Raw genomic sequence first — 26,264 nt, 5'->3', positions numbered from 1 at the left:
CAGAAAAGCAGACTTTACATGAAATAAATATTTTTATTACAGCGTTCATATGTATTTACAGCATTTTTGGATACACGTATGTATTTATTCACTATTGTGTGAAATAGTGGATAACTACTTCTGTACTAAATATTTCCATAATCAAAATTGGGAAAAAGATGAAGGTGGTGAAATTTATATTTGTATATTGTATATTTATATTAAGTTAGATCAACTGCCAGTCTTTAGCATTCATTCGAGGAAAACCAAAATTAATATGCTCACAGAAATGAAGATGTTTCTTAACTTATTGAGGCATGTTCAGGTGTGCATTCCATACCAGCTAGGGGCAGTGTGGAACCTATTCGCTGGTTGCCCAAAGCCAGGAAAAATGTCAAAGACGAAGACGAGAATCCCGGTGGATGTACCGTCATGCAGCGCGCTAGGTTGTTCCAGAGAACAGAGATGGCGGCCGGTTAGAGCTACACGTAAACACAGCATTTCCATTAAGCCGGACTCCCCGAAACGCTGAGGGGCAGCCAGCCTCACGCACCGCCGCGGTGACACCGCAGCAGTCACACGGGAGGTCCCCGGCGGACTCTTCGTTCAACCTGAGCAAATTTACAAACCCTACTTCCAAACAAAAACATTAAAACATGGACGAACACCCTGGAGGAGGTGCAGGAGGAGGAGCGGCCGCCCCGCGACAGCCGCCTTCACCGCAGCAGCACCAGCAGGGCAGCAGCAGCGGCGGACCCCCCATCGGAGCAGTCATGGTCCCGCAGCAGAACGAAGACTTGCCCCGGCCACATCAGCAGTACACTATTCCCGGGATCTTGCACTACATCCAACACGAGTGGGCCCGGTTCGAGATCGAGAGGGCACACTGGGAAGTGGAGAGGGCCGAACTCCAGGTTAGCGTCGTAGCTCCTTCCAGGCTAAACTCAGGCTATCCGCTCAGCTCCGAGTGGTCCCTCTTTCACCCTGTGGTGAGGTGGTGATAGGAGGGGACGTTTAAGAAGCGCTCAGCCCGTCATGGAGGTGTGAAAGTCGGCTGGCAAACTAGAAAAAACACCAGCAGATTGACAGGAGCTAAGAATTAGCAACACATCCCCACCATGGATCAGTCTAGCTAATTGTAGCATCGCCTCAGTGAAGTGTTATTGTCCCGGTGAAGCTGCCTGTCTGTTCTTTAGTTGAGCTGAGACAAGCTGACGGTTGAATCTGGTGAACGAGGCCTGATACTGGTCCCAGCTCATCTGGTCAGTCAGAACAGCTGGCGGTGGTGGTCATGTTGAAACATCTCTAGGGCTGATAGGGGACAGGAAGTTTTCACTTCATAGCTACAGGGATTATTAGAGTAATCAGATCAAGGACCTGCTACCAGGACTAAACGGTAAGGAGAGGCAGTCATCTTACTGCTACAGGGGAAAATGGTCATAAGAGAGATTAATTCTGACAACAATGAACTGATAGAGGATGGCTTAAACCTGTAGTCTTATGAGAGGGATCATTCAGAGTTCCCTTTATTTGAATATGTCTGTCTTCTGTTGACTCCATGAGAGCATCAATAACTGCAACATTTATGATTCAGTTGTTAAATCATAGCGTCTGTAATCAGAACTGTGACGATAATAATAATAAGAAGAAGAATGGAGGAAGTGGGTTGCAGTCTAAGAAAGAAATTCAAATGATTGAGTTTCTTTCAATCATTTGATTGGATGCAGTTATCGCAGCTACGCTGCTTCATGTTGCTGTTGTAGTGAAGTAGCTGATTTGAAAAGGATTTTCTTGTTAGAGCTGTGTTTGTATTTTTTATGAGGCCGTCTGCAGGAACAGCCTCATCAGCCAACAAAATTATGACACTTTTCTCATCGTAACAATCCCCCAAATTATTGTAATAAAAGTTTAGGTCTTTTTCTACATAAATCAGTGTAGTGTAATTCAACTGTTATGTCTCCACATAACAAAGTGTCAGTTATCATTCAGTAGCCGGTTAGAAAGATTTCAGTCAAATTATACTCCATCTTGTTTATGTTTCATCTGAGCTGAGTGGTGACAGCCGCAGCCTAACTCTGAAAGCTAGTAGTTTATGGTTTCACCTTGCAGCATTTCATAATATTAACATTAATATCGGAGGGATATTAGAAGTCTGTTTTTTGTGTCTCACATTTCAGGGATCTCCTTTATCACTTTGATGTCAGTTCTTTCCCCAGATCTCTGTGATCATTCCTATCACAGCCAGGCTGAACTTTGTGGTGTAAAATAAAGCGGTGGTGAATGGAAGCAGTTGAAAATCACACTTCCACGCTGTGATAGTTTTGAGATTAAATTGCCTGAGAGTAGAGAGCATCTGTGCTGCTACTGACATTATCAATCCTTCTGAAAGAAACATTTCTTTCACACTCTTCATGGAAGGCGTTCCATGAGTGTTTTTTAAATTTATAAAAAAAAAATGTATTCATTCATATCCCTTTTTTGAGATCAGACACTGATGTAAGGCGAAAAGGCCTGGCTCATAATCTCCTTTATTCCCAATGCTGTTCAGTTGGGTTGAGTTCAGGTCTCTGTATAGAACAACCAGGCTTCTCCTCCATCCATCCAGCTGATCAGCTGGATGGATGAAAAAGGCCACACGTTGCTCCGGTAGCATTTGCCAGAGTTTGCAGAACACCTTTGACAAATGGCTTTATATTTTATATTCAAACCATCTGACAAATTCTGACTTAGTTTTTTGTCTTTCATCTCCTTGGAAAAATCAGTTTTATCACATTATTGTGACTAGTCGAGGTGACGCGTAAAAAGTCACTTAGAGCAAAGAATCCATCAGTTGGCTACTTGGAGCAATCACTAGTTGGAACAGGAACGTTTCAAACCACAACTGCTGCCCGACGTTGGAAGCTCCTCTGCTGAACAATAAAAAGGAATTAAAGGGCTGAGAGCAAAAAGTTAAAATCAGATTTAAAACTGCAGTATGTATCTTTTGTTAAAACAAAAAGTTTTTTTTTTTTTTTTTTTACATATTTGTTGAAACTGTCACCATGTTAAGATAGTATGTTATGAGTCAGATAATCTGATAAAAGATTGATCTCCACCTCCTCTCTGAGCTACTATTGCCATCTGAAGAAATGCACCGCTCCAACCAAAAGCAACCAATCAGAGCCAGGAGGAGGGTCTTGGCACTGTCAATCAATCTCATGTACTTACTGCCAAATGTGCAAATGGTGGAGCAAGAACTTACTGTTACAGGAAAACTGTTTATCTGCCGTCATTGGTGGCCATGCTAACTACTTTGCTATCAGGAAGAAGTTGCACCACTGCAGAGAGGGAGGTGGGGACAGGGGAATGGGCAGTGCCACACCAAGAGTGTTTGACAGCGCTATGGCCCTCCTCCTGCCTCTGATTGGTTGTTTTTAGTTAGCGCTGAGAAGGTGGAGGGGTGCCATTAAAAAAATTCACAGAATGTGTCTCGTACCATACTGTCACGACATAGTTACAGTTTCAATTATCTAAATAATAATTTAAAACAAATTGTACAAGTTACATACTGCCGCTTTAACATCCACTCTGAACCAAACTTTACTTGCAGTCAGGCAAGTCCTGTTCTCCTGCCAAACCCAGACCAGCTCCTTGGATTGGCAGACAGAGATCCGTGATTTGTCACTGACATGGTGATATGGGGTGGACCGCTGCATCAGATGTTCTGCATTGCACTTGGTGATGTAATCCTTGGATTGAGCTGTTGGGTCATGAATCTCTCCATGCACTCTTCTGGAGATAATCTGAAGGCCACATCAAGTGTAGATTTCCAGCGTCTGCCTGTACAGAAAGTTTCCAGTTTATTTTTACAGAACATTTGAGCGACGAGGCAGTGCAAAATTCTTTACATCCTAAAACACCATACAGTCACTAATGAGTTTATTGCTCATTATAAAATGAGCAATAAACATGACATTTAGTCAACTATGTTGATTAATGTTCCGTTTTCTTCTAATTAAAGGCACCTCTAAGCAGATGGGCTTTTATCCTTGATTTAAAGGAACTCAGTGTTTCAGCTGTTGTGGAGATTTTGGACTTTGGTTCCAGAGGATTGTGTGCCTCATCCATGGCCCACCACCTGATGGCTGAGTTGTTGTTCCCACTCACTCCTTCTGTGTTTTAATACCACAAACAGCTGACTGTGGAGAATTTTAGGTGTGAGGAAATGTAATGGCTGGACTTGTTGCACATGTGGCTTCCTTTCACGGCAGCTTCCGGTTTGTGTGCCGAGCAGACTGCTGCAAGCAAATGTGGCCATAGATATGACTGGAACAGCTGGATATAATGGCTGGGAGACTTCTGGCAAATTGAGAGTATTTTTAAAGCAGCATCTAATGTTTCATAGCAGGAGCTCACATCGCTTCCATTTACATCGTTAATGAAGATGACCACTGGAGAAAAGCAAAGAACCTCATTCAACAGGAAATGTGTGCATCAGGTCGGCTTGCGAAGGGGCAGAACTTTTACAGAAACCTTTATTTGGAAGTCAATTTGATGAATTTTGGAAATCTTTCAAAGTGGGAACTTTCATCAGGATTTATGGCATTTTCTGTCATTTCTAGGGCTTAATTAAATTGGGAATCACTTAAATAAAGTTTGTCATATCCAAACGTGAATGTTTTGTTGCAGACATACGTCCATCTGACATTTGTGACAATAAAACTTTGTTTACTTTATTCCACAGATGAATCTGTGGCGTCTCTGATCTTGTGCTCTTGCCTCATAAATGGGGTCTCAGTTCCACAATTCTGGAAGTCCATGGATGTGACTGAGGAACGCTCGGTGCTCCTGCAGTGAGCAGGTTGCTTTGCAGGCTCCAGTCAACGTGTCAAGTAGCATCCAGCCAAGAGTATTTCAGCTTCTCAAGCTGCATTTTCTTATGAATATTTTAGTTACAAAAATATCAGTGAATAAATTGTAGTTGCGCTCCACAAAAAAATCTGCAAATATTTAACTGTGAATAGGATCCACTGTACCACCAACCGTCACTAGTGGAAAACCCTCACAACCGCATAGAGCCATGCTGAGGAGCTGCTAGTGGAAAAGAGCCATTAGTGTCTCCATGTTTTGGGAGAAGGGGCAGGGTCTGTGTGAAAGGAGGCTGTAATTAAACAGCTTGGCCTACTGGGCCCTGTGCTGACAGCCTGATCCCAGCTGAAAGCTAAAAGTAGACCAGCCCCAAATAACCGCAATACACACAACTTACAAACTAACTTATGCGTTCAGTCATGGGAAAAGAAGGTATCCCTCTGTCATCGCTAGGGTTAAAGTTTATGAGTAATCTCAGCAACATTGATTTAAATATAACCTCTAGGACAAAACCAGATTTCACCATGTCACACTTTAATCTCACTGTACATGAGTAAAGTGACAATAAATTAATTGATTCACTCATTTAACAGAATTAAAACTTACCTTTCAAAAGGGTTCAAAGATTTAACTTTCAGTGAAAAATGAAGAATCATTTCATACCCTTTAACAGTCCAGTTTTACACCACATTAAAACCAGTTTCTTTGGGCATGCTGTGGTGGCGTAGTGGTTGGCACGACCCACGTTTGGAGGCCTTGAGTCCTTGACTCGGCCGTCGTGGGATCGATTCCCGGACCTGACAACATTTGCTGCATGTCTTTCCCCTTTCCTGTCAGCCTACTTTCATATAAGGGACACTAGAGTCCACAAAAGACCCTCTGGAGGGGAGAAAAACAAACAACAAACAGTTTCTTTCATAGTAGTTAAGTATTCATATGAATTATTGGAATAACTAATTATAGAAACACTCAATTCCCACATATAATTTCGTATAAATGTTATCTGAAAACATTCTAATACACCATTTCTATTTTAACACAAATTAAAGGTACTCCTTAATCCCAAATGGGAAATGAAATGTTGCTGTAATATCAATTCAAGCAGGTCTGAAGAAGCCTTGAACAGGCACTCTGCTGTCAGACTCATGAAGAGGACGCTCAGGATTGTCCATAATTTCAGAAGAAGAATCCTTTTTCGCATTATCATCTCCAGAGTTTACACAGTCCAGAACCAGGCCAGAATCAGAGCTAAACCAGAACCAGACCAGCCTTTATCAGGCTATTGAGTTTTTTTTATGTCCCTGGCTCTGAGGCTGCTGCGGGGTTTCCCCCTGTGTATTATGAGCCTGGCGGGGCACCAGGCTTTACTTGCCCCACACCAGGCTAAGTGTCACTTGTTTATTTTAAATATGGTTATTGATGCACCAGTAACGGTGACAGTAAAGACGGATTAAGCCAGGTTTATAGTTGACTGGCTGTGAGGATGCGCTCCAATTGTGTCGTCACTGTACCTGCCAGTTGGTGTCTCAGGCTGTTATTCCCAAATTATGATGCCTGATCATGTACCTTTGAATTTTTGTAACTTTTAAAGTTTTTAAGACAAAACATGGTGGGCTGCTGATGGACTGCCCTTGTACCCCTACCACTCAGAGTAGCAGATTTTCTAGGGGAAACCCTGTGCTGCCCCAGCAGATGATGTCTGAAGAGATGACACTCAACAACAGACTTCTAGATGCAAACCTTGAAGGATCTTAGTTTCCACAAGAAGTCCAGTCTGCTCTGCCCTTTCTTATAGACGCTTCACTGTTGAGTTGGCAAATACCTGTTCAGACTGTCCAGATGAATACTGGGGTATTTTTACAGCTCAACCACCTTCACTTCTTTTCCCGTAATGCAAATATGTTTGACTTTTGGGAATCTACAATTATGTTGTTTTTTTTGTTCACATTTAAGATGAGATGATTTTATCCAAACCATAGTACAAAGTGGTCCACCAGCTCTCTGTACTCAGACTCTTGTCCGTCTCTGATTCACCCAACACTGCAGACATGTCTGAGTATTTCTGTAGATGACAGGAGTCAGACTTGTGGTGGAAGTCCGAAGTGTACAGAGTGAAAAGGAAATGGTGAGAGTACAGTGCCCTGTGGTGCTCCTGTCGGCTCTCTTTGACATAGACGCCTGACGAAAATTGCGTCATCTTGTTCTCAGAGAGGCATCCACCCCCACTTCTCAACACCAGATCAGGTCGAACTATTTCAAAAAGAGTTCTGTGTGAAGAGTTGTGCAATTGGTCAGACGTTTGCCATGTTTTATGCATAAATGCTCTCGCATAGGAATACATTCATGTCTGCCTTCATTAACAGTGTCCAAAGTTTCTACCAACTTGCAGGTTGCAAAAATATTTTTTACTTAAAAGAAAAATTCTAATTTAATTTAGCTCTTGTTTTGTTTGCCCAGCAAACAAAGTAGTCTGGGTTTGTAGAAAATGATTGTACAATCTGTAAATGATTGTAAGATCTGAAAACTTGCCTTATTTCAAGAAACAGTGTCTTAAATATTTTGGAGGGGAGATTGTTATTTTCTAGGTGTATAAATTTATCTTTGGTCTATTCCCAGCAGCAGTAACATGATATGGACACTCTGTCTTTTAGAAGGCTGGCTGTATTTAGCGTTATGAGGTGAGGATCGTTTAATGAAAGGGCATACCCAAGTCGTCTGTAGCGTAAAAGTTTCTGAGTGTTTGTGTTTGTTTACTATGAAATTAGAAGGAAATCGGAAGATAAGTTTAATTTAAAAAATATATACTTATTGTTATTCAAACCACTTTTCATTGTAGTAAAACTGAACAGTTTTTGTCACACCTTGCAAAACACCTTTGCCTTGAAAGGGGTTTTTGAAAAGTATGTTTGAAACCTTCTTAAAGGTCATTTTCTAAAGGAATATTTAAGCAGACAAATCAGCCTTATCAGAATGCATATTCCAATTTATTGAATATGATTGTATTCCATCCTTAAACTATGGACATAAGCTGCATATTCCTATGTCCATAAATGATCTGCAGACCACCGTTATGATCAAAACCAGCATTTGGTGACATACATACATACATTTCAAACTCAGTAAGTTGAAAAATACTCAATACCATATTTCATATTGCTGCAGCAGTTTTTGAAACATCAATATGACGATAGTTTAACTTCCGTAACTAGGACAAACCCAAAAAGTATGAGGGAATTTAGCCCTTATTTTGAGAAAATATAGAATGTATAAATGTCGCATCCATTTTTTGCAAATCAGTAGACAAGATGAACATTCAGAGTCACATAAAGACAGTTACAGATTCGGCCTTCTACCACCTGAAGAACATTTCCAGTATTAAAGGACTAATGTCTCAGCCAGATCTAGAGAAACTCATCCATGTGTTTGTCTTTAGTCACATCGATTACTGCAACAGTATCTTCACACATTAACCACATTAACTAATCTATCCTCCAGCTGATCCAGAACACTGCTGCTGGTGTTCTGACTGAAACCAGGAAGATGGAGAACGTCACCCAGTTCTAAAGTCCTTCCACTAAAAGAATAGACCTTAAAATACTGATGTGAGTTTATAAATCACTGAACAGTTTAGCAGCACAATACATTAAATATCTGCTGTTGTTGTATCAACCTTCCAGAACCTCTCAGGTATTTTGGTTCTGTTTCTGCTCTGCATCCAGAGCCAATCGTGGAGAAGCAGCATTCAGCTTCTATGCACCACAAATCTGGAATTAACTTCCAGAAAACTGAAAAACAGCCAAAACACTGAGTTTCTTTAAATCTGGACTAAAATCCATTTATTTAGAACTACATTTTGACTAATATAACTGGAACATGGATTTATTTGAATCTTTATTCCAACATTTTATGATGATGAATTTTGATGACATTTGACAAAATGTAGTGTTTCTCTATCATGTAAAGCAGCTACAATTACCTTACAGCTGAAATGTGCTGTACAAGGAACCTTACCTATATCAACTTTGAGCAAATGATTAACTTTAAATATATATATATATTTAAATTGATTGTATTGTGATATTGATTATTTTGATAAACCTACGACATCCCACAGGTTAGTGTGATCCTAACCTGTGGCCTAACCTCTTTGGCCCCTACTCTTCCCCTATGGGCCACCGTAGCTGTGTGGCATCTTCACTCAGATACCAGACGCTGGTCAGTAATCCTCCGCTCGTCCTGCTCCACCTCTGTGGTTTCACATCGAGCCCAGCAGACGTTGCCTCAGTCTTGAAAACTTGTGAAAGGACTGAAGTGTGTATTTGAGTGTTTTCATGATGGCGTTGTTCAGAGAAATGGCCCTGGTGACTCATGTCCTTACATAGCCTGCTCTGATTTGTCAGCCTGGTAAATCTGGGACAGATGGCTCACTACATGTACAGACTACTTCGTCATGGTTGTGCTGTGAGGGTGCTTCACCCGTCTAAACACAGGGCACTGGTCAGGTTTTAATCTTGGAGGGTGCCAGAGAGCAGCACAGCGTCATTCCCTTAAAGCTGAGCTAGACCCAGAAGTGAAACCTGACCCAGGGCTGAAAAATGGACCAGAATGGAAACTGAGGTACTGTGTTTATTCAGTGGTGGAAAATGTTGAACTAACTTCTACAGAGTGCTGCACTGGAGCGGCTGGCATGACTGCATAGTGTGAGCAGAAATATGAGGCTCCAAGTCATTATTACATTGTGCTGTCATCACACAGTGGTCCCCACCACTGCACACACCTACACACACACGCAGATTAACTTGCTCTTTCATCCGCTGTGGTAATGCTAGCTCACCTTTGCAGGGCAACAGCAAAATGACATCTTTGTGAATTATTCATTTCAGTATCAGTGCTATATCAGCTTCTTCTTCTTCAAAAGCAAACAGCTGCCATGTTCTTCCCAGAATTCTGTGCAGGGGTCCGGTTTCAGGATCCATGCTCTTATTGAGACAACAAGCTGGAGCCTCAAGTTGTTTTTTGTTAATATTTCTGTGGAAACGTTTCTCTCTCCCTTGAATCAACAAGAGAAACTCTAGAGTTAATTGGAGTGGATGAAGTTTGTGTGTTCAGTTGCAGATTTCTGTTGAAAAGCAAACTGGGTAAACGCATTGAATCCAGATTTCCTTCAAATCAAGTCCCAACTTGTGCTGAAAGATTCGTGCATTACTACTTTACTTCACTTTGTCCACGTTGATTCATTGATGGTTTCTTTTTAATATAAAATGTCAGATTTTTCTTTAACATGATGTTAATTCCAGTAACACACTCAAGATAGGTAGACAAGTAAAAAGAAGCAAAATATCCTGTTAGAAACATAACTGTCTCTGTAATATGAACATTTGAGCAGATGTTATCTGATATTGCTGTTATGGTCGATAACCGATATTTACTGAGATTATTTATATTTTATTATGCTTTTAAAAAAAAACACTACACCAATGGTTTCACCTCTGCTTCAGTTAGACTTCCCACAATGCTTTACTGCATCACTGTTAAAATTAAATATCAACCGTTACCGATGTCAGTGGATCCCTCTATGGCTGTGGGTCCTTGAGGGCCGGTGTCCTGCATGTTTTAGCTCTTTCTGGTTTAACACACCTGGATCAAATGATGGCTCATTTTAAGGCCTAAGAAGAACATCAACATGATCACTGCTCTATGGCAGTGGTCTCAGCTGCTCTGTTAAACAGGGTGTGAAATTGGAGCAAATGACAGGAAGCTGAACACATTGTTCTGTTTTATCATAAAACATGCTGGATGTTTAAAAGGTTTGGAACCTTCTAGAAATCTGGTTTAAATGTTAACATTCTCTTCAGAACACACAGACGACTAAAGGAGAGAAGCTAAAGACAGCTGCTCTCTCTCACACTGTGTAACATCAGCTGTTTGAGCTGCTTATGTTTAAGGAATAGGGTGATGACATCACATCCCTCAACAACCGGTTGGTTACTCAGCCTCTCCATTCTGCCATTATGTGGTTCCAACAAATAGTTACATTAGCATTCTGCTTTCCAAGCTTCCAGCAGCTCCTTGAACTAGCTGAAGGCTCCTGCAGCTATGGAGGGCCAAAAGGGCCAAAATTAAATATATAAATTGTTAATCATTAATTAAATGTACCCTGAACAAAATTAGTTGATAGACATTTTATTAGATATTAAAATGCAAAATTATAAAAGCCGGTGCAGATAATTAATTGAATGCAGATTATTTCATGCTTCTTGTTCCTGCAATACATTTTTGCACAATGCTATATATTTTTTTTTCTTCCATTTTTTTCTGCGAAGAGTTTTTGCGGCGCTAGTGGCTCATATTTTTGCGACAGTAGGCAGACAGGAAGGAGGGTGAGGAGGGAAGACATGCGGCAAAGGTCGTCGGGACCGGAAGTCGAACCCGTGACGTCCGCGTCGAGGAATAAGGCCTCCAAACGTGGGGTGTGCTAACCCGCTGCGCCACCACAGCACGCCCCACACTGCTATAGAGCTGAGGGGCGGAGCTAACACTGATCTGTTGAACTCATCTAGTTTAGCCTGATTCTTTTAAATCTATTTTGTAGAACTGTCACAAATCAAATAAATGTTTCACAAATCACAAACTAGGTTGCAAATATTTTGCTATTTCTGTCGAATAATCTAGTGCAGGTTGAAGCAACTAAATGTCATATTTCTAGAGCTGGAGTATTAATAATAGCCTTGGTTTAACTTTTCAAAGAATCAGGCTAAACTAGCGGAGTTCAATAGGTCATTATTAGCCCCGCCCTCTCATTTCTGAATTAACTCTTTATTTGACTAATTTATTTCATGGTGATGCTTAAGGAACAATAACCATTAAATAATTAAATACACATTGATTTATCTGCCTTGGCTGTTATAAAGTTGCATTTGTATAATTAATAACTTACAACTTGTCTAGTAAATAAATAAATAATTTAAACATTTAATTAAACATTTATTTATTTCATGATTCATTTAATTTGTGATTTAATATGTATTTATTTATTTATTTAGTTTTATACCTTTTGGCACTCCATAGGCATCTCACTCTCATTTCCTATTGGGATACTCCATTTCTTGGTTAGACGAAAATATTTAGAAACCTACATCTGCCTGGGCTGTGGCTAGTTTTAGCTTAGCTGTGGGGTGTGTGTCTATCTGTGTTCGTGGATGTGTGTGGACAGAGTGTTTTGAACTCTGTGTTTGTGTTGTGTGTGTGTTTCTCTCCAGGCCAGGATAGCGTTCCTGCAGGGGGAGAGGAAGGGCCAGGAGAACCTGAAGAACGACCTGGTTAGGAGAATCAAAATGTTAGAATACGCTTTAAAGCAGGAAAGGTAAGAAACGGGTCTTAATGTTCTGTTTACTTTCCCCCGATGCCAGTCTTACTATTTATTACTCATATCGCCTCTAAGATTTAGTATGTTTTTGATTCTTTCTTCACTGATTGGCTTCGACAGACAGCAACTGAATTCATTTCTGAATCCGTGTAGAATAATTACATTAATGTCAGCCTCTGTGCCTACCGATCAGTCAGCCCTGATTTCCTTCATTTTGGGGGATTGACCGATACTGGCATAAGAAACTGTAGTTATCCATCGATCTTATCTTCATCCACAAACGTCTGAAGATCAGCCGCTGTCACTTTGCTCCGCAGTGAGAGAAACTGCTTCAGATCACTCAGCCTTCCTGGTGTTGTCACTATTTGTAGAGAAACCGTTGGTTCTGTGATTAGATCCTGATGAAACAGTGATGTTAGCTCTTCCTCACAGGGCCAGGCTGCTTCGGGCAGCTTTTTACTCACAAATGAAATGATAATCTGACATTATTATGTTATATTTCCTCAGGTTATGTGATGTCAAAATGTGTTTGATGAAAATATGGGAGTAATCATTGTGTGTGACACTAACATGACAAATTAATTAAGGTTATTCTTTGTTTCTCCTTCTCAGAGCAAAATACCACAAGTTAAAATATGGAACAGAGTTAAACCAAGGAGACATGAAGATGCCAATCTTTGAGTCAGGTACGTGTTGCAGGAAGATCAGCTCCAGCTGTGAACCTGATGAGAAGGCTCAGCTTGTCTCTCTTCTCTCCTTGAAGACACCAAAGAGTCGGAGGTCTCTGCTGTCCCTGCCAACAGTCAGCTAATGTGGAAACAAGGCCGGCAGCTCCTCAGACAGTAAGACCTGTCCTTCAATGAAGAACCAAAGACCATAAGGGGATTTGTAGAGAAACTATATGACAACATGCTCACCACAATGAGTCAATGAACTGAAATTGAATTTGCCTTTTGTATTTCCGATATTGTGTAGGAAGTGCTTTAGTTCCTAAATTAAAAATGTGTACAATGTGCCAGTTTTTTATCCGATTAATCACCAGAATCATTGATTACTAAATTAGTCATTAGTTGCGACACTAGTTCAGCTCAGTATCCACTGGGATGTCATGTGTTGCATTCAGGTACCTTCAAGAAGTGGGATACACAGACACCATTTTGGATGTTCGCACTCAGAGGGTTCGCTCTCTGCTCGGCCTGTCGGGTTCTGAGCAGAACGGATCGATGGAGAATAAGAACTTGCAGCACCTGATCAATGGAACGGAGCGCTGCAAAGATCCCAAGAGGTACACACACACATCTCAACCAGGATGGATGGCACCAACCATCCATCCTCACCTCACCTAACCGTTACCTGGTACACAGAGCATGAGGGGTTAAAGTGTTTGCTCTGTGCAGGATTCCAAATGACAATCTGGAGACGTTCAACTTCCTGGAAAACGCAGAGGACAGCGATGAGGAGGAGGACGAGGAAGGAGACCTGATGGATGACATGAGCTCTGACAAACAACACAGACCTAAGAAACACAAGCCTAACGTAAGGCAGCTGAACTTCCTCCTGTTGGGTTTTTATGACAAATCATTTCTCCTGGATGTGGTTCCTATGATGGTCGACAGCGATACCAGCTGCAACGCACCAGCGGCTAAACACACTGACAGAAAAAACAAATGCAAAGAAAAACACTGTAATCACAGAAAATAAAAGCAAAATTCTACAATCATCAAAACAAATGCAAATGAAAAATGCTGCCACCATAAACAAAATGCTGCAACCACAGGAAAAAAGAGCAAGGAGGAAAACGCTGCACATAGTAAAAACAATTTCTAGTATGAAATGCTGCAAATTCCACTGCAAAGCTCCACACCACTAGAGGGAGTCGAACAAATAATCCTTTCGGACCACACCATAGACACATATTTAAGGTAAATAAGGGACGTCATGATATGGCATTTCAAGTACAACTTCATATCTCTTTGAAACAATAATATTTTTTACAATATTATTCTAGGATATTTATGGGGATAACTTTACCAACTCCAGACTCTACAGTGGCATATTAGGTCATTAAGAAAAAGAAAGAATTTCAACGTTTTTTCTAGAAACTGAGAATTCTCTCAAAATTTTAGTTTTCCTAGCAAATTTTTGACTCTTCAAACTCTGAAGTTTTCTTGTTCGAGACAATTTCTGAGTTTTAAGGCATAAATTTATTCTACCACGTTCTTCTCTATCTTCAATGGCCCTAATGCGCCGTTGTAAGACTCCCCCTGGTGGTCTGGAGTGTTTCTGTGTTGTGAAACAGCTTTCATATTTGTCTGGGTTTTTTTTGTTGTTTTTTTTTTTATCTTGTATTTACTTTTTCTGTGTTTGCAGCATTTTTAATTGTATTTGTTGTGTTAAGTATAGCTCTTTGCTTCTATTTTATGAGATTGCAACATTTTTATCAGCAGCATTTTTCCATTGATTTTGTGTTTTGGAGCTTGCGGCGAGTTTTGCCTTCTATGTTTTTTTCTAGAAAATTTCTGAGATTAATCTCAATTTTAGAGATTTTTAGCAGAAATGTACTCGGGTTTTTTTTTCCTATCTCCCCTGGCCATTGTATTTTCCTGACCCTGCCTCCTTCCTTTCTTTCTCTGCCTTGCATGGTGCAGATAGAGAACGAGGGCCTGGCATCAGAGGACGACGCAGACACAGAGGAAGCCCTGAAGGAGTTTGACTTCTTGGTGACAGCAGAGGACGGAGAGGGAGCCGGAGAAGCTCGCAGCTCTGGAGACGGGACAGAGTGGGGTGAGACCTGTAGGAAACTCTCAGCTGATTAACAGTTTAGATGCCCAAATCAAGTAATCTTGTAAAGAATCTAGAAACACTGTTCTTCAGACCTTCGTGTATTATTGGCTCCAGTGATTGAAGGCTGATCCTGTAGTTTCTCTTAGAGCTGCTATCTAGAGCTGATGGGCTGTTTGTTTCTGCTCAGTCAACTCAGACCTGTCTTCCCCTCCACAATGAGCTTCATTCCTGTAAACTAGATATTCTTTCCTGTCACAGTCACTGTTAATCGGCTTCTCTGTAGCAGTTCTGCACAATTGATGCCTAAAAGCATAAATTGTCTAATTTCATCTGTCAGAAACGGCTTAGTTTGCACCGTGAGGCTCCGAGTTGTCAGACTCGACTCTGAAGGACTTCCTGCTAATCAGTAAAGCTCCACAGCTATGCTAGATTTCATCTGTTTGACTGGAGCTCAGAGGAGCATACAGAGCAGACCGCCGAGCCTTCAGACAGCTTTTCTACAATACGAGTCGCACTACTTTTATAGTTTGGCTGATAAACATATGTGCATGTTTTATTTTTTTTAGTTTAAAAAAAATTAAAGTTCATTGTTTTCCTTCCACTTCATAACAATGCTCTACTTGCTGCTGCATAAACAACAATATGAACATCATTTGTGATTTTGACGTGAAAATCATATCAGAATCTAGAGAGGCGTGAAAACTTCTCTCTCTCTTTCCTGATTGCCTGGTTCAAATGAATCTGATAGAAAACAAATATGTATTCATATGCTTATGATGATTTATGTCAATTTATTGTAGAAGAAGATTAGGGTCACTGGAAAAATAAGAATTCTGACTTTAATCTTCCGAGATTAGTCAGAATTCTTTTTTTCAGTGGACTAGTCTTCATCCGTACTTTATGTATGGGCCTTGAAGGCAGTTCAAGTGTCTCATTAGTCCATTTCCCAATGTTGGTACATACAATTTGCTGCTGAACATTGTTTTGCACATTAAACCTGGTAATGAATATGTAGTTCTGTAATGGGTTCCTTTTATCTGCAGCAGAAGTTTTATTTGGTCCATATCTGTCTGAAGATGCTGAATGTTTCAGACACTCCCTGTGATCCTAGAAGGACGCGGCTTTAGTTTCAACTCTTGTTGAATTGTTTTTCTCTTTGCAGCGGAACCACTACCGTTCCCCTCCGGCGGGGGGAAGTCCTTCCTGCTGGGAGGGCCGGACGACGTGCTGGAAAGCGTGTTGGGTTTGGGGGACCTGGCAGACCTCACCGTCACCAACGACGAGACGGACTTTGGCTATGATGTAAGAAAAATAGTTCAAGTTGTGCTGGGAGAGAAAACGTAATGGACAAAATCCCACCATCCCTCTGCGTCCCTCTGCATCCCTGTGTGTCCCCACCAGCTGTCGTCCAGTAAAGAGTCTGCGTTCAGGAAGACGTGGAACCCTAAGTACACATTGCGCAGCCACTTCGATGGCGTCCGGGCGCTGGCATTCCACCCCGTGGAGCCCTGCCTGGTCACCGTGTCTGAAGACCACACCTTGAAGCTGTGGAACCTCACAAAGACCGTCCCAGCCAAAAAGTATGCTGACTCAGCACAACACTTCGGCCCTACCGTCGTCCATAGTTACGTCAAATACACTCTTTCTTTAACACAACTTAGTACAGGAGAATCATAAAGTTCATTCATTTCAGTCATTTAATCTAAACTCACACAGTGATAATGTTTTGATCATTTTGACGTTTTCCTTTTAACTTTCCATTCATATTGGATGCAGCCAGCACTTTGTGAACAAACTGCGTCTCTATTCAGTTTCAGTTTTAGCAAACATGTAAAAACCATATTTTTAAATAAAAGTAGTGCAGCTTTAAAAGCTCATTTAAGAAAAGGAGAGCCGCAGCCATGATGACCTGAACACCAACCTGGATCTTCTCTCTGTTTCAGAAGTGCCTCTTTTGATGTGGAGCCCATCTACACATTCAGGGGTCACATGTAAGTATCCTCACTCCTATACAGACACACACACAGTCGTGTTTTTGTGACTTGTGGGGACGTTACTTTGACTTCCATTCATTTTCTACAACCTAACCCAGGGGTGGGCAATCCTGGTCCTCGAGGGCCGGTGTCCTGCAACTCTTGCAAGTCTCCCTGGTCCAACACACTTGAATCCAGCAGCTGAATCACCTCCCAAGTGCAGTCAGGTTCTCCAGAGTCCTGCTAATGACCTCATTATTTGACTCAGGTGTGTTGAAGTGGAGATGCATCTAAAAGTTGCAGGAGTCCGGCCCTCGAGGCCTGGAGTTGCCCACCCCTGACCTAACCCTTACCCTCACCCTTACCATCACATACCTAACCTTAACCTGAAAACAGCAATTCCCCTCATGGGGACCCAGAAGATGTCTCCTGAAAAGGACAATGTATACAAAAATAGGTAACCACAAAGATATAAAAATCTGGTACACACACACACACACACGTTTTGTCAGAAAGGTTTTTCAGAGGCTTAGATGAAGAATCTCTGCTTTATGAACCCTGGTCCTCATAAACGGTGTGTTTAGTGTCTGAAGGTAGAATTATTCATTTTCTACACCATTGAAGTGTTGACAAGCCAGCCTTTCTAAATTCTTCCACTTCACTCAAAAGCTCCAGCTGAATAAAATAAAGTTGATCCACAGTCTGGAGAAGCGTAAGGAGTTGGTTTTCAAGGTGTGGGTTAGGATGGAGAAAGAAAGCTGAAGTCTAGAACATCATGTTTGTGACTTTATTCCAGGTCCAGTCGTCAGCATCCATCCAGTCAGATCTCGGTAGGAATATCTGCAATAAGTTCACAGAGAACTTTTTTTATTCCTCCTTCAGTATTGACCCTAAAATAAACAAATAATAATTTTGCTTATTTCAAGTCCCAGAGCATGATGCTCAGTTTTTTTTACTGAAGAAACTGTGTTGCGTCAGTGATGGTGTCCATCTATGTTAAATATTTTGTCTTGGAAACATTTGTTTTGTCAGATCATAAGTCGCTCTCTGAGATTCGGGATGGTTTCGGCCAGATACTGAGATTTTCTTTCAGCCCTGCACAGTTCTGGAAACAGATGGCCACATGTAGATCACGGGCATTGTTTGGAAATATTCCTGTTGTTTCTTAAGTTTATATTTATGGAACTTATAACAACTTAAAGGTGAAAAAAATATTCTTGTATATTACAGAAACCTGGGATTTTAATAAAAGTTTGTTCTGTATTTTCACTGTAGGTTCTATCATGTTTATGTGAAATTTTTTCCATCTTATTGTTTGTTTTTAATCAGATATTTGTCCAACAATTTTACGTTCTGTTTATGATTATTTTTAAAATAAAATTGTATTAGAAAGTTTTTAAAGTGTGAGAGAACAAACCTTCAATAGGTTAAAGTTTTGAACTTCATCAAAATAGCAGCATAGATCTGTTGAAGAGATTCAACCAGAATCCAGCCTGGTTGTTGAAAGATCACCATAACTTACTGTTATTAATAGAGAGTTTATTTCCTGAAAGAATATTTTAATTTATTTCCGTCTTTTCCTTTCCAGCGGCCCGGTTCTGTCCTTGGCCATGACCTCCAGCGGTGAGCAGTGTTTCAGTGGAGGCATCGACTCCACCATCCAGTGGTGGAACATCCCCAGCTCTAACGTCGACCCATATGACACCTACGGTACTGACGTGATCCACTGGATCACTGCTGATCAGCTCCCTGTTCTCTGGTCTTTAACATTTAAATCAGAAACTTTGTGGATTTCTGCAGAATGTTGAGTGAAAAGTTTGACTTTTAGCAGCACAGTTGGCCATCTTGGAAAACAGTTCTTATTGTTTTGATCTTCTTCAAGCTGAGTCTTTAGATGAACTAAACACAACAGCTAACCAGCTAACGATTACTTCAGGTGATCAATTATTCTGATAAAATCAGATAAAAAAGTTGCTACATTCTGGAGATTTTTTTATTTAGCCACTTAAGTCTTTTGTACAATATTAGAATTATATCAAAATGTGGTGATACATAATTAAACTCCTATTTTAAATAAGAATTATTTTACTGGCTAAAATATAATAACACCATTCCTTTAGTGAACTCTTGATCATTTGTATCAAAGGATGAATCAGCAGCTAATTGATTGATTACTAATTGGACAGCGAAAGGTAGGATATTTATTTTTACAGGATTTGAATTAGGTAAAGCTAAAGCTGATTACGAAAATAGTTGACGATTATTTCAATAATCAATTCATCACAATTGATCCATTTAATCGTTTCAGCCTGAATTCAACATGAATGGTCGATGAAGGTTCAGCAGGACCAATCTGCAGCTCTGTGTGAAGTCATCAGAAAACTGTTTATAAAAGCCTCCCAATTTAAATCTGCAGCTTTTTTACATTGTTTTCTACAGACACATTGATTCATTGGTTCTTGGATCCACTCTATTCTTTATTTAGTGGAATCAATGAAGAAACTGTTCAGATGGTGCCTTACACTGAAATCAGAAGTTAAGCTGTAGCAAAGCAAAAAAATCCCTCCTATAGTTTCCTGTTGTGCTGCTGGCAGATTGCAGCGTCCTGGCGGGGTCGCTGCTGGGTCACGCCGACGCCGTGTGGGGATTGGCTTACAGCGGCATCAAGAACCGCCTCCTGTCCTGTTCCGCTGACGGAACCGTCAAGCTGTGGAACACTGTGGAGAAAGACCCGTGCATCAGCACTTTCAACACAAACCATGGTGAGAGGCAGATTACACTAAGGATGCACCGATCCACTTCTGATACAGATATCTGAGATTTTGTATCGGCCAATACCGATCCGATACAGAAAAACAGCTCAACTGACTTTAAATGTTTCTTTTTTTAAACACAGACATATGTGTTCTGCATTACAAATTAATTTGCTAACTCTGCACCAGAACAGATAAATACACCAACAGCTTCACTAGCTGGTCAAACATGACAAATCTACTTTAATTTGTTCAGTCAGTACAGTTAGGAATAGAACAGCCAATGGGAAAGTAACAAAGAAACTGAAACTGATAAAAAACAATAGGTTGACTATTTTGGCCATACATGTAAAAATAAACTGAAACAAACCAGAAAGAGCAATTATGAATTCTAAATATAAGTAAAATAAATAATAAATCATGACATCACTCAGAGCACAAAGCATAGAATTTGAGTGAGTAGATCTGCCTTTATGGATTGGAAACATTGCCACAATACCCGATCTAGATTTTTTTCTCGATCAGGACCAATACAGATATTGATATTGGATCGGTACATCTGTAGATTATACCAGATTAATTATGAGTTCAGCAGAACGGAGCAGGAAGTAACTGAGCAGAACTTCCCTCTCTGCAGAGCACGGAATCCCCACAGCTGTAGACTTCAACGGTTGTGACCCCGCCCACATGGTGGCATCCTTTAACAACGGAGACGTGGCGATATACGACCTGGAAACGTCCCAGACTGCGCTGGTGCTGAAGGGTCAAGGAGACAGCAGTAAGGTTCACTCTGGTCACTGACATTCATCTCCATAACCTGTCACCTCTGACCTTTCCTCTCCCGCCCCGCTCAGCCGTCCCGGGTTTGAATCACATCAATAAAGTGGTGAGTCACCCCACGCTGCCCGTCACCATCACAGCTCACGAGGATCGCCACATCAAGTTCTTCGATAACAAGTCAGGTCAGTCTGCTGACCGCCGGGTTCCACCTGGAGCAACACAAACAGAGGGGATTTTATTGATTTATTATAATTTTTTATCTCTTTCTTTATTGTCTCTTAATATACTGATTGTTCTATTATTATGACTTTTAACAATATTATTGCTCTCGTCTTTTGTCAATTTATAAAGTGGAACGTATACAGCTGCAGGAGAGAGGAACAGAATGTCACCATTTGTTGTTAAAAAAAACCCTGAAAATTCCACACAGTCTGTAAACGCACCATGACTCACTGTCACATGACCAGCCTCTTTCTCTTCCTCCGTTAGAAAGAAATGGCAGCAAGATGGAAATAAACATCAGCCCAGTTTTGTTTGACTGATATAGAATGTTAAAGAATGACTGATATCATTACCAGTGACATCAGTCACTAATATAGATAAATCTTACATTCCTACTCCTAATATAAAGAATATAACAGATTTAATAAACTCAACAGGACTTCAAATTTAAAATGAAATTAATACCAACTAGACAGAACATGTAATGTCTACTATAGATCCTTCTTGTGTGCAGGAAGGATGTCCTGCAGCAGCCTGTGTCGCATTGTATCTAAAGAGGCTTCTGACAGAAGACACTGTTGTTTAATAATTCTCTCATAAAGAGGACGCTCTCGGTTTTTCATAGTTTTTTTTATTATTATTATTAAATGTTGAAGAGATGTGATCTGCTCCAGCCCTCAGGCTAGCTGCTGGTAGCAGGAAGGCTAAAAAAAAAAAAAACTACAGAAAGGAATGAACTTTCAAATTGTGATTAATGTGTCTCTAGAATAAATAGGTTTTACTAAAACTTGTGAGGTGGATTGCTATAATGTTGCATAGATGAATTTTCAGCCCCATCTGAAGGAGTTTGTCCTCCATGCAGGTAAAATGATCCACGCCATGGTGGCCCATCTGGACGCAGTGACCAGTCTGGCCGTGGATCCTAACGGGATCTACTTGATCTCTGGCAGTAAGTCTCCTAACGTCTCATAAAGCTCAGAGCAGTTCCAGGTGTCAGACTGTTTATAACAGTGTCTTTTTAAAAAGGTTGGGCCTAGCAGGGTTGTGAAGCTGTTGGTGTGTTAAATGTGCTGAACTGCTGCAGAATTAACAAATGAACATGTAATTGTGTAAATTAATGTCTGTTTAAAAAAAAGAAACATTTTAAGTTGATTCAGCAGTTTTTCTGTATTGGATCGGGATCGACCGATACTAAACTTAGGGGTACCGGTAGTGACGGACGCTTCAGCTTCAGCTGAACGTCCGTAGCTTCAGCTGAAGTAACTGGAACCATGTGGAACCATGAAGTAACTGGAACCATGCAGAGTGAAGCAGCGGTTCGGTCGACCAACATGTCTCCTCTTCTCCTCCGCAGGTCACGACTGCTCCCTGCGGCTCTGGAACCTGGACAGTAAAACGTGCGTGCAGGAGATCACGGCTCACCGTAAGAAGAGCGAAGAGGCCATCTACGACGTGACCTTTCACCCGTCCAAAGCCTACATCGCCTCTGCCGGAGCCGACGCCCTGGCCAGAGTCTACGTATAGAGGAGAGGAGCAGCACAGCGCCGCGCCGCGGGCTCTGAGTCAGACGTAGCCAGGTTTGAGGTCTGTTCACATCCATCTGAAAGCAGCAGCAGACTGAGACGCCCACACACATGCAGCCGCCCCGCGCCGCCGCCTTCGCCCACTGAATGGAGCACGTCTGACCTGGCCAGTCAGTTCCCTCTCTAAGGCGGTGTCCAGCAGGCTGACCGTGGCCGGCCCGGCCTCCTCGTCATGTTGAACTCTAGTGCAATCTCCACATGCAGACGTAGGAACGTTAAAGGAAAAATCCCCCCAAATGCAGCCGATGAGTGGAGCTGCTCCTCTCTGCTGGCAGATTCCGTCCATCCCATCAACTCTTTGGCTCAGTCTCCATCACTGTCACCTCCTTATTTGTGCCATGGTCAAACATTGCATCATGGGATTTTTAGTTTTAAACCATCCACTCACAGGAAGGCAGCCGGTAAATTAGTTAAAATGTCTAACAGTGATTTGTGTTTTCATCATCTTTACTGTTATCAAGTTCAAAGGATGAATTCTTTACATTTTACTGTTACAGTAGCTAGACGTCTGCAGTCAAAATGACATTTTTGGTCCTTTAAGTTTTCCGTAGCGACAAAGTTTCACTTGGAAGAATTAAGTCTGAAATGATTAACTTTATCACGGCTTTCATGTTATTTCTGAGTGAAGGATGAAGTTCTGACTGCTTTCCAGACTCATTCAGCTTTACAGTGCAGTTACGTTTACTGAAGAATCCATCTTCACATAAAGTCAGGGCTCATCAAGCTGTCTGCTTAGAAAATAGAGAAATGACGAGGAAACGTGTCTGATCAGACCAATGCCAGGGACAGATGTGGTTTAGTGATGCAGCAAGAATTAAACTGTTACTTCTGATTTGATCAGTTTTTCACAACTTGGTATGTAGAAACTCAGTGTTTCGTCCTAAACGGTTCTGTCCTCTTAACAGAACCTTCTGCTGATTATTCATTCAGCCTGAAGAACCAAAAACTCTGACAGCAGGGATCGTGTGGGGAGACGGATCTGAAGTTTTGAAATGGGCTTCTGTGGAGAGTAGGGACCAATAATATATTTACCAATATTTATATATATATATATATATATATATATATATATATATATATATATTTCCTATGTGTTTCAATCCAGTGTAAAAGCAGCTACACAGTCACTGTGACTGCTGCTCTAACTAAAGTCCCCACAGTCCTGCACTGCTTCACTGTCACGTGACTGAATGTGGCCAACCGCGTTCTCCTGAAACACAAACAGCAACTAGACAGCAGTAAACATCGGCTATTAATCAGTCCAGTTTTATCGGACAGATACCGATATGATAAAACGTGGCTAACATCGGCTGATACCGATACCGATATATCGTGCATCCCTAGTGGGGATTTCCTAACCAGTAACCATTCTACCAGTCCATCTGACTGGTTGGATCTTTACATAACTGTGCTCACAGGCTCTAATCAGTGACAAGCCAGAAATCTAATTCTGGTTTTCAACAAAGTGAAATGTTAATCCCAATCAAACTGTGTGTAAAAACGAAATCCTTCATCTTCAGACACACTGCTGCAGAATTCAGTCAGCCAACACTGAAATGTCAGCTGACTGACAGTGACTCGTATTACTGAGTCACTGCTGCAGCAGACTCAGTAATATGAATTAACATCATGTAACACTTAACAGTTTTTGATTAAGCTAATCAACTGACACATTTTTGACCAAAATCATTTACCTTCAGCCCCTAGTCGGGCTATTTAAAAAATAAAGAACAAGATGGCGGCATCACAGGAAAAGTAAAGACACGTCCTGATTCTACATCAGGATTTCTATACTGTTTATTCTGCAGTTTATGAAGCAACATAAACTGCAGAACAAGAGAGATACTGAACGTTCCCCACTGCAGGGAAGATATTGACTACTCTCAACATAACCCCAATTCAAAAAGCAGATGTTTGTTTTCTGCTTCACCTGTTATTGACATCTTTATGAAACACTTTAAGTTCATGTGCTGCTTCCTGTTTGTATGAGGCCACTAGGAAAGCTCAGGCTGGAACTGACAGGTTGAGTTGCTGCTGCCCCTAGTGGTGTGGAGGTTCAGTTTAAAGAAGTTATTTTTGAGAGAAAAAAATACTAAAAATCCTTTTTTTGTCTTTTGTCTGTAATCCGTAACATAACATTTGCCTTCACAGTGGTAAGCATTAAAAGTGCATCAGCAGTGTGTAAAGGAGCCAGCAGGGGGTGCTAACATCTATCAGGACACTAAAGAAGCAGAAGCGCTAAATGATCTGAACTAATAGAGCCAGTTTGTTTAATGTTCATATCTAAAATTTTGGGTAATTATTTTTCCTTTAACTTTCTGAAGCTCAGCCTGAGAATCACTGAACCTGACAGACAAACAGGGGATTTTTCCTTTAAACCTACGGAGACAAAGTCTGGACTGAAGTGAACATCTGATGTTTGATCTCTGGTTTCTCTCCTTTTTTTAAAAAAAAAAAAAGAAAAAGAAAAATATTTAAATGTGCTGATGTTGCCAGGAAAACATTTTAGCAGTTGTACAGTTTTGAAGAAATTTAAATTAAGAAATGGAAAAAAAACCCAACATGAGTGAGTTTGTGTGTTGGAAAAACCTGCCGAGCGATCATGGTTGGTGAAAAATCTGACGAGGGTGGAGCTGCTCGGAACGCCGAGCGCAGCCCCGCGTCTAAAGCTGAGTATTTTTGTTTGTGTGAAAGAGACAAAAAAAAATCTAGTTTTTATAATCCTTTTTATAGAAATATTGTTACTGGAGCGGAGGAGCTGTCCTGTCGGCCATGCCAACGCTCACAGATTAACCGTCGCTCGGTGACTAACTTCACTGCCACAGATTAAAGAGCAGAAGTCACACGGATGAAAGGAGAACGGTTCAGATGAAACACACTGGATGGATGGTTTAATAAGAACCTAAATGTTATTGAAATCAGGTATGTAAAGAACAGACACAGGTCAGCACCATGTTATACTGTTAGACAGCAGCTGCTCTCACACCGGTGTTATGACACCTCTGGTCCCGATGGGAAGAATTACAGGCCGATTACAGCAGCAGAGCCAGAAATAATCTGTTCTTGTAGTTCAGAAAGGGAAATCAGATAAAATGAGTGTCAAGTCAAAGCTTTAGAAACTGGCCACTAAATCCAGATTCTCCCTCTGAAGCTGGAAAAATAACAGTACAAAAATCTATCAGCCTGACCTAAAATACCTGATCTGATTATTTAAATGACATTTCTTCTGACTTTTTACATCAAAAATGTCTGAAATATGGATCCAAACTGTAAACTCAATGTCTAAATCAGGGGTGTCCAACGAGTGGCCCGGGGGCCATTTGTGGCCCTTGGACTGATTTTTGTATGGACTCAGAGCTTCTTTTTGGTTTGTTTTTAAATCAGGAGAAAATTGTAAACATCATTTTCTTACAATGGAAAATGTAAAGTGCAAAATAAAATATTCATTTTTACAACCAAGCTTGTATAATAAGCAGAACCACATTTATCCAGAAACTTTTACTTCATGCTGAACCCAAATCATCTTTATTTATGAAACTTGGTTAAATATTGACAAGTGTTTTGAAAGGGACACAAATCCTGTTCCCATTACAGAGAATCAATTGTTCGATAAATTTGTCCAAAGCCCAAAGAATTGGAACGCTGGTTTCATAATATAGCAAACGTGTAAATCCTTTAAGTTTTGGATCTATGGTGAAGAACATCTTTTTTCTTGGGGGGGGATCTGACCACTTTATTTGTTGGATTGTAGTATTTATTTATTTTGTATGTCTTGGCCTGTGATTACGTTTGAGAGAAGGTTTGGACGCCCCTGGTCTGAACCACTGAGTTTTTATTTCTGGTGTCGCTGATCCAACTGAAGTTGTTTTCCAGTGACGAGACCTTTAGTGACCCGCTCAGCCTGAACCCAGCTGTTCTTCGGGGCCGACCGACTCCTCATCCTCACGTCACCTCTGTCAGTGTTTGGCTCCTGTGT

At 40.9% G+C, this 26,264-nt stretch overlaps 1 protein-coding gene across 2 annotated transcripts; it reads left to right on the top strand.

The window, feature by feature from the left end:
* The first annotated feature begins 342 nt into the window (after window positions 1-342).
* On the top strand, window positions 343-26,009 carry strn3 (striatin, calmodulin binding protein 3). Of its 2 annotated transcripts, none has more exons than XM_028035750.1 (16): window positions 343-893; window positions 12,087-12,190; window positions 12,806-12,879; window positions 12,957-13,035; window positions 13,317-13,478; window positions 13,591-13,729; window positions 14,842-14,977; window positions 16,140-16,279; window positions 16,379-16,557; window positions 16,921-16,968; window positions 18,539-18,660; window positions 19,545-19,712; window positions 20,341-20,481; window positions 20,558-20,665; window positions 21,568-21,654; window positions 25,022-26,009. In XM_028035750.1, exons 1-16 carry the CDS (start codon window positions 636-638, stop codon window positions 25,093-25,095), a joined length of 2,019 nt encoding a protein of 672 aa, XP_027891551.1. In that variant the 5' UTR covers window positions 343-635; the 3' UTR covers window positions 25,096-26,009. The 2 variants fall into 2 exon arrangements, with proteins under 2 accessions (XP_027891551.1, XP_027891550.1); XM_028035749.1 differs by having other exon boundaries at window positions 344-893; window positions 22,060-26,009.
* The last annotated feature ends 255 nt before the right edge of the window (window positions 26,010-26,264 follow it).

The sequence above is a fragment of the Xiphophorus couchianus genome, chromosome 13 (genome assembly GCF_001444195.1).
Source record: "Xiphophorus couchianus chromosome 13, X_couchianus-1.0, whole genome shotgun sequence".
Lineage (NCBI taxonomy): Eukaryota > Metazoa > Chordata > Actinopteri > Cyprinodontiformes > Poeciliidae > Xiphophorus > Xiphophorus couchianus.
The sequence above is the reverse complement of the archived record's forward strand: the minus strand, read 5'-3'. Positions and strand labels throughout refer to the sequence as shown.

Excerpts from the sequence above, each read along its gene's own strand:
- strn3 (XM_028035749.1), top strand. The coding sequence starts at position 636 with ATGGACGAACACCCTGGAGGAGGTGCAGGAGGAGGAGCGGCCGCCCCG. Across the intron at positions 12,880-12,956 it reads GATGCCAATCTTTGAGTCAG|ACACCAAAGAGTCGGAGGTC; the intron begins GTACGTGTTGCA and ends CTCTCCTTGAAG. Across the intron at positions 16,280-16,378 it reads AGACGGACTTTGGCTATGAT|CTGTCGTCCAGTAAAGAGTC; the intron begins GTAAGAAAAATA and ends TGTCCCCACCAG.